Consider the following 19,435-nt stretch of genomic DNA (forward strand, 5'->3'; position numbering starts at 1 on the left):
AAAAGCAGTTCTAAGAGGGAAGTTCATAGCAATTCAAGGTCACCTCAGGAAACAAGAAAAATCTCAAATAAACATCTAAACTTACACCTAAAGCAACCAGAAAAAGAACAAAGGAAGCCCAAAATTAGTAGAAGGAAAGAAATCATAAAGATCAGAGCAGAAATAAAAACAAAGAAAACAATAGCAGAGATCAATAAAACTAAAAGCTGGTTCTTTGAGAAGATAAACAAAATTGATAAACCTTTAGCCAGACCATCAAGAAAAAACAGGAGAGGACGCAGATCAATAAAATTAGAAATGAAAAGGGAGAGGTTACAACTGATACCACAGAAATACAAAAGGTGGTAAGAGACTACTACAACCAACTATAAGCCAATAAAATGGATAACCTGAAAGAAATGGACAAATTCTTGGAAGAGTAAAACCTTCCAAGATAGAACCAGAAAGAATTAGAAAATATAAACAGACCAATCACAGGTAGTGAAATTGAAACTGTAACTAAAAATCTTCCAACAAAGAGAAGTCCAGGACAGATGGCTTCATAGGTGAATTCTATCAAACATTTAGAGAAGAATTAACACCTATCCTTCTCAAACTCTTCCAAAAAATTGTGGAGGGAGGAACACTCCCAAACTTGTTCTACGAGGCCACCATCACCCTGATACCAAAACCAGACAAAGATATCACAAAAAAAGAAAATTATAGACCAATATCACTGATGAACACAGATGCAAAAATCCTCAACAAAATACTAGCAAACAGAATCCAGCAACACATTAAAAGGATCATATACCATGATCAAGTGGGATTTTTCCCAGAGATGCAAGGATTCTTCAATATATGTAAAACAATCAATGTGATACACCATATTAACAAACTGAAGAACAAAAACCATATGATCATCTTAATAGATGCAGAAAAAGCTTTTAACAAAATCCAACACCCATTTATGATGAAAACTCTCCAGAAAGTGGGTGCAGAGGAACCTATCTCAACAGAATAAAAGCCATATACAACAAACCCACAGCAAACATCATTCTCAATGGTGAAAAACTGAAGGCATTTCCTCTAAGATCAGGAACAAGACAAGGACGTCCACTCTCGCCACTATTATTCAACATAGTATTAGACGTCCTAGCCATAGCAATCAGAGAGGAAAAAGAAATAAAAGGAATACAAATTGGAAAAGAAGAAGTAAAACTGTCAACGTTTGCAGATGACATGATACTATACATAGAACATCCTAAAGATGCCACCAGAAAACTACTAGAACTAATCAATGAATTTGGTAAGGTTGCAGGAAACAAAATTAATGCACAGAAATCTCTTGCATTCCTGTACACTAACAACATAAGATCAGAAAGAGAAATTAAGGAAACAATCCCATTTTACCATCACAACAAAAAGAATAAAATACCTAGGAATAAACATACCTAAGGAGGCAAAAGACCTGTACTCAGAAAACTATAAAACACTGATGAAAGAAATCAAAGATAACATAAACAGATGGAGAGACATACCATGCTCCTGGATTGGAAGAATCAATATTGTGAAAATGACTATACTACTCAAAGCAATCTACAGGTTCAATGCAATCCCTATCAAATTACCAATGGCATTTTTCACAGAACTAGAACAAGAAATCTTACAATTTGTAAGGAAACACAAAAGATCCTAAATAGCCAAAGCAATCTTTGAGAAAGAAAAACAGAGCTGGAGAAATCAGGCTCCCTGACTTCAGACTATACTACAAAGCTACAGTAATCAAGACAGTATGGTACTGACACAAATACAGAAATATCAATCAATGCAACAAGACAGAAAGCCCACACACATATGGTCACCTTATCTTTGATAAAGGAGGCAAGAATAGAAAATGGAGAAAAGACAGCCTCTTCAATAAGTGGTGCTGGGAAAAATGGACAGCTAATGTAAAAGAATGAAATTAGAACACTCCTGGACTTCCCTGGTGGCGCAGTGGTTAAGAATCTGCCTGCCAGTGCAGGGGACATGGGTTCAATTCCTGGTCTGGGAAGATCCCACGTGCCATGGAGCAACTAAGCCCGTGCGCCACAACTACTGGGCCTGTGCTCTAGAGACCATGAGCCACAACTACTGAGCCTGTGTGCCACAGCTACTGAAGCCCGCGGTCTGCAACAGGAGAAGCCACCATAATGAGAAGCCCTCAAACCACAAGGAAGAGTAGCCTCCGCTCACCACAACTAGAGAAAGCCTGTGTGCAGCAACGAAGACCCAATGCAGCCAAAAACAACAACAACAACAAAAAAAGAACACTCCCTAACACCATACACAAAAATAAACTCAAAATGGATTAAAGACCTAAATGTAAGGTCAGATACTATAAAACTCTTAGAGGAAAACATAGGCAGAACACTCCATGATGTAAATCACAGCAAGATCCTTTTTGACCCACCTCCTACAGTAATGGAAATAAAAACAAAAATAAACGGGACCTAACGAAACTTAAAAGCTTCTGCACAGCAAAGGAAACCATAAACAAGACAAAAAGACAACCCTCAGAATGGGAGAAATTATTTGCAAACGAAGCAACTGACAAAGGATTAATCTCCAAGATATACAAGCAGCTCATGCAGGTCAATGTCAAAAAAACAAACAACCCAGTCCAAAAATGGGCGGAAGACCTAAATAGACATTTCTCCAAAGAAGACATACAGATGGCCAACAAACGCATGAAGAGATGCTCAACAACACTAATCATTAGAGAAATGCAAATCAAAACTACAATGAGGTATCACCTCACACCAGTCAGAATGGCCATCATCAAAACATCTACAAACAATAAATGCTAGAGAGGGTGTGGAGAAAAGGGAACCCTCCTACTGTTGGTGGGAATGTAAACTGATACAACCACTATAGAGAACAGTATGGAGGTTCCTTAAAAAACTGAAAATAGAACTACCATATGACCCAGCAGTCCCACTACTGGGCATATACCCTGAGAAAACCATAATTCAAAAAGAGACACATACCACAGTGTTCATTGCAGCACTGTTTACAATAGCCAGGATATGGAAACAACCTAAATGTCCATCAACAGATGACTGCATAAAGAAGACTGTGGCACATATATATAATGGAATATTACTCAGCCATAAAAAGGAACGAAATTGAGTTATTTGTAGTGAGGTGAATGGACGAAAAATCTGTCATACAGAGTGAACTAACTCAGAAAGTGAAAAACAAATACCATATGCTAATGCATATATATGGAATTTTAAAAAGCAGTACTGATGAACCTAGCGGCAGGGCAGAAATAAAGACGCAGATGTAGAGAACAGACTTGAGGGCACCGGTGGGGCGGGGGGAAGCTGGGATGAAGTCAGAGGGCAGCACTGACGTATATACACTACCAAATGTAAAATGGATGGCTAGTGGGAAGCTGCATAGCACAGGGAGATCAGCTCAGTGCTTTGTGACAACCTAGAGAGATGGGATAGGGAGGGTGGGAGGGAGGCTCAAGAGGGAGGGGATATGCGGATATATGTATACATACAGTTGATTCACTTTGTACAGCAGAAACTAACACAACATTGTAAAGCACTTATACTCCAATAAAGATGCGAAAAAAAATAACATAGAGTCTAAAATACAACATCAAGCATGGCTAAATGTCATAAAGAAAAATAAAGCGGGGCAAGGAGACTGCCCACAGTGCCTCACTCTGCACTAAGGGAGAGAAGGAGCAGGTGTGCAGGAGAGCACGTGCACGACAGTTACTCTGCTTCTTCGTAGGCAAGGCAGGGAGGAACTCTCAGGAGGTGACACAGGAGCAGAGACCTGTATGAAATGAGGGCATTAGAAACTTGACTACCTGGAGGAAGACCATTCCAGGATGAGGAACAGCAGGGAGAAAGGTCCTGAAGGGAACAGAGTATGTGCTTGGCTTTTATGAGACAGTAAGAAGGCCACTACTGTTATAGCTGAGTGAGTGACCACAGGAAAGAGTAGAAGGAAAAAAAGGTCAGGAGGGGTACCCAGGGCTAAATCACAAACTAAGGCTAAATACAGCATTACAAGTTAATTCTTTGAGATATCAGCAAGATGAATACTAAGTAACAAAGTTCTAATGATGACAGAGCTAACAAAATTATATCATGATGGGAATTTCATTTAAGTTAAAAACATTTATCAGGGACTTCCTTGGTGGCGCAGTGGTTAAGACTCCGTGCTCCCAATGCAGGGGGCCAGGGTTTGATCCCTGGTCAAGGAACTAGATCCCACATGCATGCCGCAACTAAGGAGCCCTCCTGCTGCAACTAAGACCCAGTGCAACCAAATAAAAAAAAATGAAAAAACAAAAAAACCATATATCAAATTTAAAAATATGTTTCTTCAATTTCTCTAGGCAAATTCATTTTTCTCTTCATTTGGAGATTCAGGGACTGATTAAATTTTTATGTTATTTTTCTCCCCAAATACCAAACTAATATATTTCAGATACATTTTTTTAAACTGAAGTATAGTTAATTTACAATGTTGTGTTAGTTTCAAATGTACAGCGAAGTGATTCAGTTATACATATTTATCTATACGTATATATTCATATTCTTTCTCAGATTCTTTTCCATTATAGGTTATTATAAGATATTGAGTATAGTTCCTTGTGCTATACAGTAGGTCCTTGTTGTCTACCTATTTTATGTATAGTAGTGTGTATATGTTAATCCCAAACTCCTAATTTATCTGCCCCCCCGCCCTGTTACATTTTTACACAGAGTGGTGTAAGAAGGACCAAACCATGACAGAATATACCTTATCATAATACTGCAGCCTGGGGGTGGACACAATCTCCCCATCCTCTGAACGGATCAAGCGATCTAAGAATTCCTCTTTGCCCACTTCAGATGCTGCCTGGCAGAAACATTCCAGAGCCTGGAGAAATAGAAGAATACAAAATGACTTATGATAGACTGTTCCACTTCTAGGTGCTATAAGTCAAGGTTTCTTGTACCAACGAAAACCAAAAAAGAAATAAAATTATTTAAGACCATTGACTGCATTTGCAGTTTCTGTCATATCTAAATTCTCTCTGATGCAATATTTAATATTTTCTTTAATTTATCTAACTTTTTTTTTTTTCGGTATGCGGGCCTCTCACTATTGTGGCCTCTCCTGTTGCGGAGCACAGGCTCCGGATGCACAGGCTCAGCGGCCATGGCTCATGGGGCCAGCTGCTCCGCGGCATGTGGGATCTTCCCGGACCAGGGCACGAACCTGTGTCCCCTGCACCGGCAGGCAGACTCTCAACCACTGCGCCACCAGGGAAGCCCTAATTTATGTAACTTTTTAACTTCAATGCTGTTAATTAAAAAGTAAACTTTAATAAGAAAATTGATGGATAAATGTGATACACCAACTGTAGCAACATGTTAACAACTGTAGAATTTGAGTGGGGGGTATATGATTGTTTAATATGAAAGTCTTTGAACTTTTCTTTATGCTTGAAAAGCTCCATAACAGGATATCAAGAAAAAATTAGAAATGTAAACTATCATAATGGGAAGAAAACCAGCATTAAAAAAAAAGATATAGGACTTCCCAGGTGGTGCAGTGGTTAAGAATCCACCTGCCAATGCAGGGGACACGGGTTCGAGCCCTGGTCCGGGAAGATCCCATATGCCGCAGAGCAACTAAGCCCGTGCGCCACAACTACTGAGCCTGCGCTCTAGAGCCTGCGAGCCACAACTACTGAGCCTATGCGCTCAGAGCCCTTGCTCTGCAACAGGAGAAGCCACTGCAATGAGAAGCCTGTGCACTGCAACGAAGAGTAGCCCCCGCTCGTCACAACTAGAGAAAGCCCATGCACAGCAACGAAGACCCAATGCAGCCAAAAAAAAAAAAAAGATATAATAAAAACAGTGTAATTGAGAAATAAATTTTATTTGCAAAAACGCATCCCTAAAAATACCTGCACAGGGGCAGGAGGGTTTTAATGTTTTCTTCTTCATATTTTCCTGTGTCCTAAGTAATTTGCAAAGTATGTAAAGCTAAACGGTCCCCACAGGTATATTATGCCCCTTGTTGGCACTATTAGTTTTCTGTATCTTTATCTGGAGGATTCTGTGCCTCCCATTCCCTCACTTAGATGGAAACTAAGTGTTCTCCTTGCACTAAGGTTTGCTCGTCTTTCAAATGCAGTTTACCTTCTGTCCCTCTCCTGTAACCAGGTAACACCGTCCCAGCATAAATCGACAGGAACCAACATTGACTTGACACCAGGGATGTAGCAGTTGAATATAATCCTTAAAGGCATAAAAGATGCTTTCTGATTAGAGAATAAATATTCCTTAAGGAGATACTCATTTCCAAGTTCTTCACAGAGGGAGAGAAGATAGTGGTCAATCAACACAAAAGTTGTATTTCCAGAAATCATCTGGAGATTAAAACCGAATCCCATTAATCCATTCTTATACTAGGTTATTAGACACTTTAAGAAAGCAAACAGGACTGCAACAACACTAACACATGTAAACAAACATGCACTTTCCATCCTAGCAATTTTCCAACTTTTGGTATTTACTGGTTCAACTGACTGGATTCCAGTGAAGGATTTATATTAAGACAATGGTATGTTTTCTTACTATAAAGAGAACCCAATAAAGAGAACTAACAAAAAAATACTCTATAAAAAATTGTTAGGAATGATATTGCCAAGAGGGAAGTAAAGAAAATCTCTCTGGGGTATGTTTCAGTGTAAATGAGTGTACATTATTGTGGTTCTTACTATCAGCCCAATTAAAATGCAGGAAACATTTACAAAGAAAAAAGTCCCAGAAATCCCATTCTTTACAAGAATGATCGTCCTGAAATGTTCAATAGTACTCACCTGCAATTGTACATACTGACAATTTCCCATCAAACATTCTAGAAAGAGGCAACCAGGATTGCTAGGCCATCTAGTCATTGGTTAAGGAGATTATTTACTGATTTGGCAAGACTTAAATATATCAATATATGTTAGGCATCAAACTCCATGAAATGGCTTAATTTTTAAAAAGAAGGTAAAGAGGGGCTTCCCTGATGGTGCAGTGGTTAAGAATCCGCCTGCCAGTGCAGGGGACATGGGTTCGAGCCCTGTTCTGGGAAGATCCCACATATCACGGAGCAACTAAGCCCCTGCGCCACAACTACTGAGCCTGCGCTCTAGAGCCCGTGAGCCACAACTACTGAAGCCTGCACACCCTAGAGCCCGTGCTCCACAACAGGAGAAGCCACTGTGATGAGAAGCCCGCGCACCGCAATGAGAGAAAGCCCGTGTTCAGCAACAAAGACCCATCGCAGCCAAAAATCAAAAAATAAAATAATAAATAGATTATATATAAAAAAAGAGATCTAGGTATCAAATGTGTGTGCACCAATAAAATCTGGCTCAACTCCTGAGCACAAAAACAAATTAAAAGAAAATAAAAATTGGGATATCTGAAAATAAATGTCATCTCTTGTTGGGGGGATAAGTACCCAACCTCATTAAAAATCTTCATTACACAGGCAGAATATTACTGAATCTTAGACTATTTGGATAAGAGAAACCATTCAACTGGCTTTTAAATGAAAGGATACAAAAGCTGCAATAAATAACTGGTAATTGCAGTAATCATCTCAGGCCAGTTCAACTCAGTCTGGCTTAGAGGTGCCTTTGGTTGAGAGAACAAATGAGATATAATGTGTTTTCTTGCAACTTCTTGGAAGAATAACTCCACAATTGTCTGAGGGCTAGATACTTAAAAATAAAAAGTTTTAACAGTCACCAACTTGTGATAGTAGCATCAATTTTCAATTAAGACAGTCTACTGATTCATTTTACGCCTGTAACAAAGAACATTTTTTATTTCAAAATATAAAATGCATCACTGGTGTAATCAATGCCAACATAAATAAAAGCATCTGTAAACTATGAAGTACTATATAAATGCGATAAAAAATCCACTTAACATTGTAGTCATTCCTTTTCTCTAGAAAGTGCTTCCAGTAAGTACAGTCCTAAGATTCTAAGTTTTATACCTAAACAATAGAAAATATTCTCCAGAATAGTTCTCAAGCGTGAGAGAGGGCTCCTTTTGAATATCTGCTGATGAAGACAAGATTACAAAAGCTATATGAACTTCGCAAATTAAAAAAAAGATTTTGTTGAATTAATCACTGGAGTGTCAATATACAATGGAAAAGCAGCAGTGCATATAAACACACGCAATACCCTTCATTTATGTCTGATCTAGGGTTACACCTGCACAAACCTCTTGTCACAACCAGAGGTCTCAGGACACAGCTTGCTTGTACCCTCTCAAGGTGAAAGCACAGCCTAACCGACCTTTCCAAAGCAAAGGTGGCAAAAGACCACTTTAATGAATATGCAATAAATGCCAAACTTGAAATCAAATGCATACACAGTCCAGTCCTTACCGAACTTATTTGCCATTAAAGCACCAGAGTCAGTTAGTTCCAGTACTGATAAATGTTGAAGATTAGACTCCCTGTGAGGAAAAGGAAAACAGAAAAACAACAGCTCAATAAATTCTCCTATGCTAAACATTACTTCAACAAGTTAGCCTATCAAGAACACTGTCAATTTTATTAACAAATTACACATGAAAGCTCCATTGAAAGCACAAGAAAATCTGGAAAATGAGCCATGGTTTAGATTGTTGCCCATCGTACCATTCAGTGATCCTTCAATGAGAAGCCAGAGCAGAAATTTCTTAAGACCTCCATGCCATGAAAATCTTTCCCTGGCCAGCAAAAACAAAATGGCTTATCTAATTGAAATGTGAGTCTTGTAGGTACATATTGAATTTTCTTTCTTCTTTTGGCTATAAAGAATCTCAGCCTACCCTTAATAACTAGCACATTTTAATGTGTGGTCTAACTTTCCCCATGACCTCATCTTATTATTTTGCCTTCAACAGGATTTGTCTTTGCATTATACATACACATATATAATAATAAATATATATTTATTATTTTCATTCTTAGAAGTTGCCTTTAACCTTTATAAAAGGGAGTACCTGAAAGCTCTGAATTTTAAAGGCATATCAGTGCTATAGCATAATATTAAATTTTTTTTCTTTCAGACAGTGGAAAAAATAATTAAGCTCACAATTTATTTTTAAAATAATCAGAACAATGAAACTCACAGTGTGTCAACTGGAACATCAGTTGCCAAGCACTGACTTCCCCATTTAATGAGGTAATAAGATAAGAGCAGGGGAGCTGTTCGATGTAGTAGGTCTTGCTGAGCTTGAAAGAGCTGACCAGCTCCCAAAATCACCTATACATGGTGGGTGGGTGGGTGAGACAGTAAATAGCAATTAGTAATGATAACTCTTAGGTTCAGGTGGAGGTAAAATAAAATAATACAGTTACAAAGGGCATACATAAAAGCAACACATACACATACATAAAAGCAACACACCTATTACAGTTTGGGGTAGCAGGCGGCAAAAATATCTACCCATTTAACAGTACAAAATAATAAAAAACAGCTCACCATGTCATGGGAGCTGATGGTGTAAAAGAAAACAACAACAAACAGCTTAACTTTCACTAAATCTGTAGGTTCAGGACTCAAGAAGAGTAACAGGGAAATCTAAGTCCTTTCTTAAGCTTCTGGTCTTGGGTAAAAATAGGTATGACCATTAGAGGAAAATTTTACAAGAATACCAAAAGCTTTAAAAATGTGCATAACTTTGGGACTTCTCTGGTGGTCCAGTGGTTAAGACTCCGCGCTTCCACTGTGGGGTGCACAGGTTCATCGTTCCCTGGTCAGGGAGCTAAGATCCATATGCCACGCGGCGTGGCCGAAAAGAGAAACGCCGAAAAGAAAAAAACGTGTGTTAACTTATGACCAATCAATTCTAGTTCTTAGAATTCATCCTGGAGATATAGTCAAAGGGGTGCAGAAAGTTCTATCTATAAGGGGAAAACTGGCAACAACCTGGATGGCCACAGGATTGGTTGAATAAATTAAAATTACAGTAGGTAACTATTAAAAATAATGTTGTATAAAAATACTTAGTAACATGTGAATATGCTGGTGAGATTTGTAAAGTGGAAGAATAAAAACAACCAGATTCTGAAAAATAATATATAACATATACTAATTTTCTAATAAAATTTTAAAACTATTTGCAGAGAAAAAAAATGGGTGTATAACAAAATGTAAATAGCGGGACTTCCCTGGTCCAGTGGGTAAGACTCCATGCTTCCAATGCAGGGAGCCTGGCTTTGATCCCTGGTTGGGGAACTAGATCCCGCAGGCATGCTGCAACTAAGAGTCCGCATGCCTCAACTATGACCCGGCGCAGCAAAATAAATAAATAAATGAATATTAAAAAAAAAAAAATGTAATAGTGGTTATCACTGGGTAGAAGATTACAGATGAATTCCCTGGTGGCCCAGTGGTTAGAACTCAGGCTTTCACTGTCAGAGCCTGGGTTCAATCCCTGGTTGGGGAACTAAGATCCTGCAAGCCATGCGGCAAACAAACAAAAAAACAAACAAAAATACCCCCCAAAACCTGAAGAAATGGAAGAATCTACAAAGATTAAAAAGAACTTGGTTAGTAAGGGCTGCCCTAAGTGACAGACTCTCAGGAAAGGTTCCTGTTTCTCCTTGGTGTCCTAAACAAATCATCTTCCTAAATGTTTTTTCCTTATTTTTACCTGAAATTCTGCCATTAGCAACATATTTGAGTTAATAAATTCTGATTTAAAAAGTATAAATATCCCTGGGAGCCCCAAAGGCCTTTCAGCTATTTATACATTAACATGAATTAGACTGCTTCCTTGTCAGGTTCAGATGAGTGAGATAAATGGGACTTCTGATGGTGGGCAGAAAGGTAATTTTTGAACATAAAACATTCAGTAGGTGGGGAGAAGAGGGCAGTTGTATGGCAACAAGGGTCTGGTGGCCTAAGGAGAATAAAATGGAAAAGGATGCAGAGAATGGAGTTAGGAGGACCCCCAAAACAAACTCTATAATCTTAAAACTGCTTAGGGTAAATCCTGTACTGCAGAAATAGAGAAGTTCTTTTTCTTCTTCTTCCTCTCTCCTCCACACTAAATGGTGCCCTGCTATCACATCCAAAGTTGTACTAATAATACTACATTTTGGGAGAGCCACCCTAGGAAATTATCCCACCATTATATACACAAATTATCCCACCATTATATACACAAAGGTTAAGAGTAAAACAACCTGCTTCATATACGTTCTTAATCTGTAATTTTAGGTTATCATGTTTACTCATTCTTAATTCAACCTGTATTTATAGAGTACCTACTAAGGGCCAAGCATGGGGGATAGAGCAGTGAACAAAGACCGAAGTCTCCGTGCTCTCAGAGCTGACATTCTGCTATGTGCCTGTAGGTCAAGAAGAGGTTTCAGATGTTACAAGCTTTCCCTCAAGTAGTACTTACTGCATCTCCTAGCCTCGTTAGTAGCTGCTGTAAGATCAAGAGGTCTCGGCAGATGAGGAAGCGAGTACTGGCAATTTTACACACACTTCTGCACACAATACGCCCCGCTGTGCTACTACCATAGACCTGGGAAAGATTCATTCGAATATTCAAAGGCTGAGCTGTAATTAAAAAACAAAACAAAACAGTTAAATGTATCACTGTTTTCTCTAAATCAGAGAGGTACATTTGTTGTTCTGTCATTTACCTGGATCGAATCCCTTTTCCATTTCCACTTCTGTTTCATAATCCATTTCCCGTATAAGAAGTCCAATGGCATGGGTTGGGTTCCTAATCTCTTGCAGTTTACTACAAATATCCTCCATCACACTGTCTCTATAAGGAAATTAGAAAACTCCTATTACTACCGAGAATATATGAGATAGACTCTATATGCTGTATAAGCTAAATGCTCTATGAAACAGGAAAACCAGCCATATAATAAAGGAGTAGAGATAATCACTCTGGTGTACAAGATACTTTTACTCCATGTAGAAATTTTTCCCTCATTTTTTTTTTGGAAATGACAGACAAAATGAATGTGAGAAAAATACTTTTACATTTTAGAATTTATAGCTCAGTTAATAGCCAGACCATAATTCATGAGTCTGTTTCCAAACCTGAATTCATGTATTAGATTTTCTGTTTAAAAGCTGAAATATCTACTGAGAATCATGGCAACTCACTTTAACTTTAAACCTCTACTTTGTACACACTTGAGTGTACATTAAAAACCTGATTTGGGGGGCTTCCCTAGTGGCGCAGTGGTTCAGAGTCCGCCTGCCAATGCAGGGGACACGGTTCGTGCCCCAGTCTGGGAAGATCCCACATGCCGCGGAGCGGCTAGGCCCGTGAGCCATGGCCACTGAGCCTGCGCGTCTGGAGCCTGTGCTCCGCAACGGGAGAGGCCACAACAGTGAGAGGCCCGCGTACCACAAAACAAAAAACAAACCAAAAAAAACACCTGATTTTGGCACTGAGAATTGCTAAATTTCCATTAGGAAATGGACTTTACCCTAAATTCTCCTTACACATCAATAGCGATCAAATCTTCCAGAATCTGTTCTGCAGCCTTTTCTGGAGACTGTAGGTTGTAACAACTCATTTCCATCATTACTGACATATCCATAGTTACTGACTCTCCAATCAGCCGAAGGCATTTTATGAGACATACGACATCCCGAGCAACATCCACATCTATAAGTAAGAGAAAGTTGACATTCATGTCTCAAGCCAATGAAGAGCGGCTAGCTAATATTATATTAAATTAAAATATTAATAATTAAATGCCAGGTATCTATCTGAGGTCTTAATGTTTAGCCCTCTTCAGTTTCTCCTAAAATATCTACAGTGTGGTAAACTGGCCAGGAAAGACCACAGTGGAAATCAATGTTTTCTGCATTCATTTGAAAGAAAGCATAGGGTTCATGGCGGAAAGGGCTTAAATACGGACATGACAATTACTATTACCATCAGATATGATTGTCTCATCCTCTGTCAAAAGATTCTCATCAGGTAGGAGATATAAATGATCCACAAAGGAGGAAGGCACAAGGAAAGACAGGTACCCCTGGAAATACAAATCTTCCAGTTACACTTTTTTTTCAGTGAATGTTTAAAAAGATAAAAAATATTTGAGACCTGAATCTTATCATGAGCTAACCCCAGACAAATCCAAATTAAGGGACACTCTACCGAACAACAGGCGTAGTCTTCAAAAAAATGTCATTGTCATGAAAGACAAAGAAAGGCTGACAACAGCTGGAGATTAAGCTAAAGAAACCTGACAACTAAATAAATGCAAGATCTTGGATTGGATCCCAGATCAAGAATAAAAATTGTAAGCACAACTGGTAAAATCTGAATATAAACTGTATAATATATCAATATCAAACTGCCTGATCTTTAAATTGTGCTGTGGTAATAAAAGAGTACCCTTGTGCTTAAGATACATGCTAAAATGTGTAAGGATTAAGGGGAATGATGTTTATAACTAACTCTCAAGTGGCTCAGGAAGAAAAAGACATATCTATAGAAAGAAAAAAGCAATGGAAGTTAAGGAACAGTGAATCTGGTTGAAGAATATACAGAAGTTCTCTGTATTACTCTTGTAACTTTCAAATTAGAAATCACTTCAATACAAAACAAGATGCAAAAAAGTATAAATAATGCAGAAGAATATTTAAACAAAAATGAACTATAATTTTAGGACCCCCGTCCAACAAAAAACCCACCAAAATCCTAAAAGCTAACTACAATATACAATAGACACTACATTCTGAAAGACCCACTGAACAGTCTAAAGGAGTTCTTCTGTTATGTTTCTGCTCTTACTTTTTTCAGCAGGCACACCATGTTTGTGTGTGGATTCACATGTAGGGCAAGAGGATGAGAAAGGGCTTCTTGATACTGAAGACAGCAGGCATAGAACTTGCACCAAAATTCCTGTTGTAAATTTCGGAACTCTTCCTGGGAAAATTCATACTCTGTTACACTTCCTTGGAGCTGGCAACGGAAAAAAAAAAAACTCTTGATACCATTTGGGATCTTTCTCCCCCCAAAACATAATTGTTTAATATCATTTTACTCAGCTATAGGCAAATGAATATCCCTTATGCATTACATGCCATAGACTAATTAAAAAGTTTAGACATTTATAGTTCTTACTAACAAGGTCCAAGGAACAATTTGAACAATTTCTCAGTACCAATCTTTTCCATAGGGAGATGAAAGAAATTATCATTCTTTCTTTACCCAAACCTCACCTCACTTTCAACAGCTAAAGTAACTTCTTTCTTTAGTTCATTCCAGGAGAGATCTAAATTCCTGTCAGTTCCTCGACAGAAAATCTAAAAATAAAACAGACACAAAGAGACACTTTAGAGTATCACATAATACTAAAAACTGAATGAAAAATACTCCAGGTCAGAAGATACTGAGGTAATATACTATACAATAGAGACTGGACATGCCTGAAACACACATTTACTCTTAACATTGCACAAATAATTTCTTTTTATAAACTGATTGATTGATTGGCTGCGTTGGGTCCTTGTTGTTGCCCGTGGGCTTTCTCTGGTTGTGGTGAGCGGGGCTACTCTTTTTTGGGGTGCTCGGGCTTCTCATTGTGGTAGCTTCTCCTGTTGTGGAGCATGGGCTCTAGGCACATGGGCTTCAGTAGTGTGGTTTGCGGGCTCTAGAGCACAGGCTCAGTAGTTGTGGCACACGGGCTTAGTTGCTCCGCAGCATGTGGGGTCTTCCCGGACCAGGGCTTGAACCCGTGTCCCCTGCATTGGCAGGCGGATTCTTACCCACTGCGCCACCAGGGAAGTCGTATGCAAATAACTTCTAATTGTGAAATCACAGCAACTTGGAAATAGTTTCTATAGTCCAGAATAAACTATAGAAGCTCATGAATCTGTAAGAATTATAATTGGGTACATCTGGATCATTACAAAAAGCAAAAGGAAACATAATGGCTATTGCTTAGCTGGAGGAAGATATAAGATGATGCCAAACATATACATCCTGACTGGCACAAAGGTGAGCTAGAGTAGTGGTGGGGTAGGTCACTCTAATGGGAATAATTCTCCTAAGGCAAAGCTTGTGAGCAATGCCTTACTGATTATTCAATATCTCCGTGTGCAAGAGATACCATGAGAAATCATACATGTGATTACTGTTAATAAGAAGGGCTGATGAGATGAAAGAAATAATACCTTAGAAGAAAGTGACCATGTCATCTTGGAGCTTTATTAGAGGGAAAACAGAAAACATAGAATAGCCAGATATTTAAGAATGTACCTAGAAGAAAAGTCAAGGATCTGGAAACCAGATCACCTGAAAGAAAGTTAAGGAACTGGGTATATTTTTACCCTGCAGAAAGATAACATGGAAGGATTCTTAAAATATTTGAAGGGTTGCTTTATAGAAGAGACATGTTCTATGAAGTTCCCAAAGAAATATGCTACCTAAATGATGGGGGGTTAAATTTGATCCAATACTGGGATGAACTTTTTTTGGGGCCGTACTGCACGGCTTGTGGGATCTTAGTTCCCCGACCAGGGACTGAACTTGGGCCCGGGCAGTGAAAGCACCGAGTCCTAACCACAGGACTGCCAGGGAATTCCCAGGGTTGAACTTTTAAGTGGCACAGTTTTGAACAGTAAGTCACAAAAGAGCTGGTGAGAGACTTGTCACTGGAGGCAGACACAACTAGAAGCTGAATAGTTGTCTGTCAGAGAAGCCTCAGAAGGTATTTCTGCTTTGTGTGGGAGGTCAGATCAGGAGATCCTAAGTAACTTGTCAATTCTATAAGTGATTATTCTATTTTAAATTCATGAAGCTAAGTAGCAATTTAAGGAAGCCTAAGTGACTTTAAAGTAAAGAATTCTTTTGGAAAAGGTTAAACATCTCTTAAACCATGTAACTTTGAAGCTTATTATCTTGAACCTGAACCAAGTCAGACCTTCACTGTACTAACAAAGCCATCAAACCTACCCAAGAAAACTCCTTTCAAGCATAGAGAGTATACGCAGTGTAGTATGGTATATCTTTTTACAATAGTGTAGGTACAAGTTTCTCTTTTTACTACTGGCATGCTTCACTAGTCATTGGGAAAGTGCCCTTAATCCTATCTCCCCGCCTGGACTCTTGCCATTTTTATGGAAAGAACATTTAAAAAAATTACAGTAGCATTTACAAACACATGTATACACAACTGCAAAACTACGGTATTAGTATATGCAAAACAACAAAATTAACAGTAATCATTAATTATATAATATTAGTAAAAAAATAAGAGAGTCTTAAATGAACACTAAATATTTTCTCACTGACCTGTAAAGCTTTACATAAAGCTGCATTAACGAATCGCCCTGGTGTAAAAAGACTCTGCAAATACATCTCCTGTTAGAACATTGAAACAAGAATTAGTATCATTCTAAAAAAGATAAAATTTGGAAAAATCTGAATGAACAATTCAACACATTAAAACCAAAGGCTGCATTCCTATTACATGAATGTGGAAATACTGCCCTTCAGCATTTGAGCAGTAACAAGTGGCAGAGCAGTCATGTATTTTCACACTGTGAAGCCTGCAGTGTCTGTGAGTCAACTAGGTGCACTACACTGAGAATGCTGTGTTCCTCATGGTGCACTTCAATGGGTTCCACTGGAAAACACAGCTTGTCAAATGCCAATCTTAAATGCAAGAGTTGTATCTAGTTTATTAGTGACAAACGCTGGTTAAGAGAATAATTAAACTAAGGTGGTTTCTACACCATCCACAAAAGAACTCATTTTATGGTTTACATATAAAAGAAAAGGAATTGATAATGATAGGTATTATATGTAAAAAACAAACAAAAAAAACTGCAGTAAGCTTTCACAAGTAGGGAAATGAAGTAGGGAGAACAAAATGGAAAGTCTCATACTGCCTATGGTCTCATTTTGACCAAATTTTATAAACCAGATTTGGCAATAAGTAGCAAACCTGGCTGACCTTCATTCAAGTTTCCTTCCTTCTACTGAGGTTCTAGGAGATATTTATAAAATGACCAAAACGGAGAAAAACAAGAATTTTAATAATTAGCATGTGATTTTGGCTTTTAGACAAAAGTTAAGTGCCAATAAACTCTTGGGATTAAAAATTTTGCAATATTCAATTTCAGATATTCAAAATGGGCTTTCCAATCCTACAAAGGGTCATTGTTTCAGACCCAGAGCCCATGATCTTTATCTCATTTTAATATTAATGCATCAACTGAAAGTTCTTCTTCCACTTATCTTGAGGACGTCCTCGAAAAACAGGGAAATTGGCCTGTTTTGCTACTGCATTACCTTTTTGTTTGTTTGTTTGTTTTTTTGTGGTATGCGGGGCTCTCACTGTTGTGGCTTCTCTCGTTGCGGAGCACAGGCTCCGGACGCGCAGGCTCAGCGGCCATGGCTCACGGGCCCAGCCGCTCCGCAGCATGTGGGATCTTCCCGCACCAGGGCACGAACCCGTGTCCCCTGCATCGGCAGGCGGACTCTCAACCGCTGCGCCACCAGGGAAGCCCTGCATTACCTTTTAAAGTTATGTTCGTCATAGCTTATACCTCTTATGTCTAGTTTTTATGCATATATTCACATGGTTAGTATAGTGGACACCTACTGTCTGTGCCTGCCTAGAATCCATTTCCCCTTCTTTTACTAACAAATTCCTTACCTTTCTCTGAAGAACCATTCCTCCCGTACCCATACCCAACTGACTTCACCCTCCACAATAGCAAGGCCCATGCTGGACATGTTTCTCATGCCAAGCCAGAATATTCTATTCCTTCTGATCAGAGTGACTATGCCAGGAATTAGCACGTGACTAAAGCCAGGCCAGTGTCAACTCCAGGGCCTGGAACAGAAGTGCTCTTTCCCCTGGGGTTGCTAAGTTCACAGAAGGCAAGCTTGCTCAGAAAGCCTGCCGGACAATAAACCCAACAAGGAGGAAAGCAGAATTGAGACAAAGGAGAGATCAAGCCCTGAAGGCATTGTTTCAGCCATGGCTGAAACCAGGTAACTCTGAACTTCCCAGCAGCACAAGCCAATACATTCAGCTTAAGTCAGTTTGAGGTGGGTTTCTTTCATCTACAGCTGAGAGTTCTGCTAATACAACTGGTTCTTCTCAAACTAATGATCAGGGTAAATCATCTCCTTACAAAAGACTTTAGCATTGCTTACTCTGGGGTCTTGATCATCTCTGATAATGATTTCTTCCTCTGGCAGAGGCTGCATAAAAACTGGATTCCACTGACCTGTAACATTACTACAGAGAGAAAAAGCCCATCAGTCTACATAAAGATGATGAATAAAATTGAAGCTTATGTTGTTGGCAGTATTTGGGCAGGGAGCGTCCCATCACTGAACCTCTGCAACTACTGCTTGATCAATTCTATTAAAAAAGTTTCCAAAAAAAGAAACATCTTCATAGCAGAGTCTGGACTATAGAAGTGCTCTTACTTGTTCTAATAGGCACCTTCCTGAAATTAAAACTCTAAACACAAATCTACAAACAGCCAACTTTCATTCTGCATTTACCATATGCTGCACATTATACTAGGTGCAATTCTAGATACTATTCATGTATACCTTACGATAACTCTCTGAAGGATACACTGCCCTCATTTTTAAGATGTCAAAAGTGAGGTCTAAAAAAAAAAAAAAAAAAAAAGTGAGGTCTAGGGTATCTCACAGCTAGTAAGTTGTACAACCAGGATTCAAACTCTCACCTGACCGCAGATTCTTTGCTTGAATGCCATCTATAAGGAGTACTCTCAATCTTCTGAGGTGTGGTTCAGGGTCAATCTGGGGGCAACCACTCCTAGAATCCTATTCTAGAATATAGGGTCATGAGAGACCCACTTGAGCTCAATTAGTTTACAGCTGACTCGAACGACATGGGGGGTTACAGGTGTCGACCCTCTGTGCAGTCAAAACTCCATGTATAACTTATTCAAGCAACTGCAGATCAAACAGTACTGCAGTATTTACTACTGAAAACAATCCGTGTATTAAGCGGACCCCCCACAGTTCAAATCCATGTTGTTTGAGGGTCAACTGCAGTTCCAGAGACGTCAAACTATGTTCTAGGGAATCCTCCACAGGTATTTCAGGGACTACACAAGTGTTTGATTCAAAATTTGTTTTTAAATGTATTTTGTAACTATTGAAAATGTTAAAATGAATATCATGTACATTAAAAATATCAGATATTCCAAATATATCTAATATTAGTTATCAACATGTTAAATTGTGTTATAATTTTATATTCATAAAATACTGGTTTTGTTATATATTGGAGTTCATTATCTTTTTTTGTGTGTGTGGTATGCGGGCCTCTAACTGTTGTGGCCTCTCCCGTTGCGGAGCACAGGCTCCGTACGCACAGGCTCAGCGGCCATGGTTCA

The 19,435-nt window shown here is 38.8% G+C and overlaps 1 protein-coding gene across 3 annotated transcripts in view; it reads right to left on the reverse strand.

Annotated features, from left to right (window-relative positions):
• The window catches only part of NUP160 (nucleoporin 160), a 52,519-nt gene that overhangs the window by 19,845 nt on the left and 13,239 nt on the right, over positions 1-19,435 (reverse strand). For all 3 annotated transcript variants that reach the window (XR_004350935.1, XM_032638777.1, XM_032638778.1), the window contains 14 exons: positions 18,210-18,294; positions 16,335-16,403; positions 14,261-14,344; positions 13,830-14,000; positions 12,966-13,065; positions 12,527-12,692; positions 11,704-11,831; positions 11,457-11,617; positions 9,174-9,307; positions 8,443-8,513; positions 7,603-7,762; positions 6,869-6,938; positions 6,186-6,284; positions 4,795-4,914 (listed from right to left, as the gene is read on the reverse strand). Coding sequence is in view for 2 of the 3 variants with exons in the window: in XM_032638777.1 (XP_032494668.1) it covers positions 4,795-4,914; positions 6,186-6,284; positions 6,869-6,938; positions 7,603-7,762; positions 8,443-8,513; positions 9,174-9,307; positions 11,457-11,617; positions 11,704-11,831; positions 12,527-12,692; positions 12,966-13,065; positions 13,830-14,000; positions 14,261-14,344; positions 16,335-16,403; positions 18,210-18,294 (1,618 nt within the window). In the remaining variant the exon portion in view is untranslated. The remainder of the gene's footprint in view (positions 1-4,794; positions 4,915-6,185; positions 6,285-6,868; positions 6,939-7,602; positions 7,763-8,442; positions 8,514-9,173; positions 9,308-11,456; positions 11,618-11,703; positions 11,832-12,526; positions 12,693-12,965; positions 13,066-13,829; positions 14,001-14,260; positions 14,345-16,334; positions 16,404-18,209; positions 18,295-19,435) is intronic.

The sequence above is a fragment of the Phocoena sinus genome, chromosome 8, assembly GCF_008692025.1.
Source record: "Phocoena sinus isolate mPhoSin1 chromosome 8, mPhoSin1.pri, whole genome shotgun sequence".
Lineage (NCBI taxonomy): Eukaryota > Metazoa > Chordata > Mammalia > Artiodactyla > Phocoenidae > Phocoena > Phocoena sinus.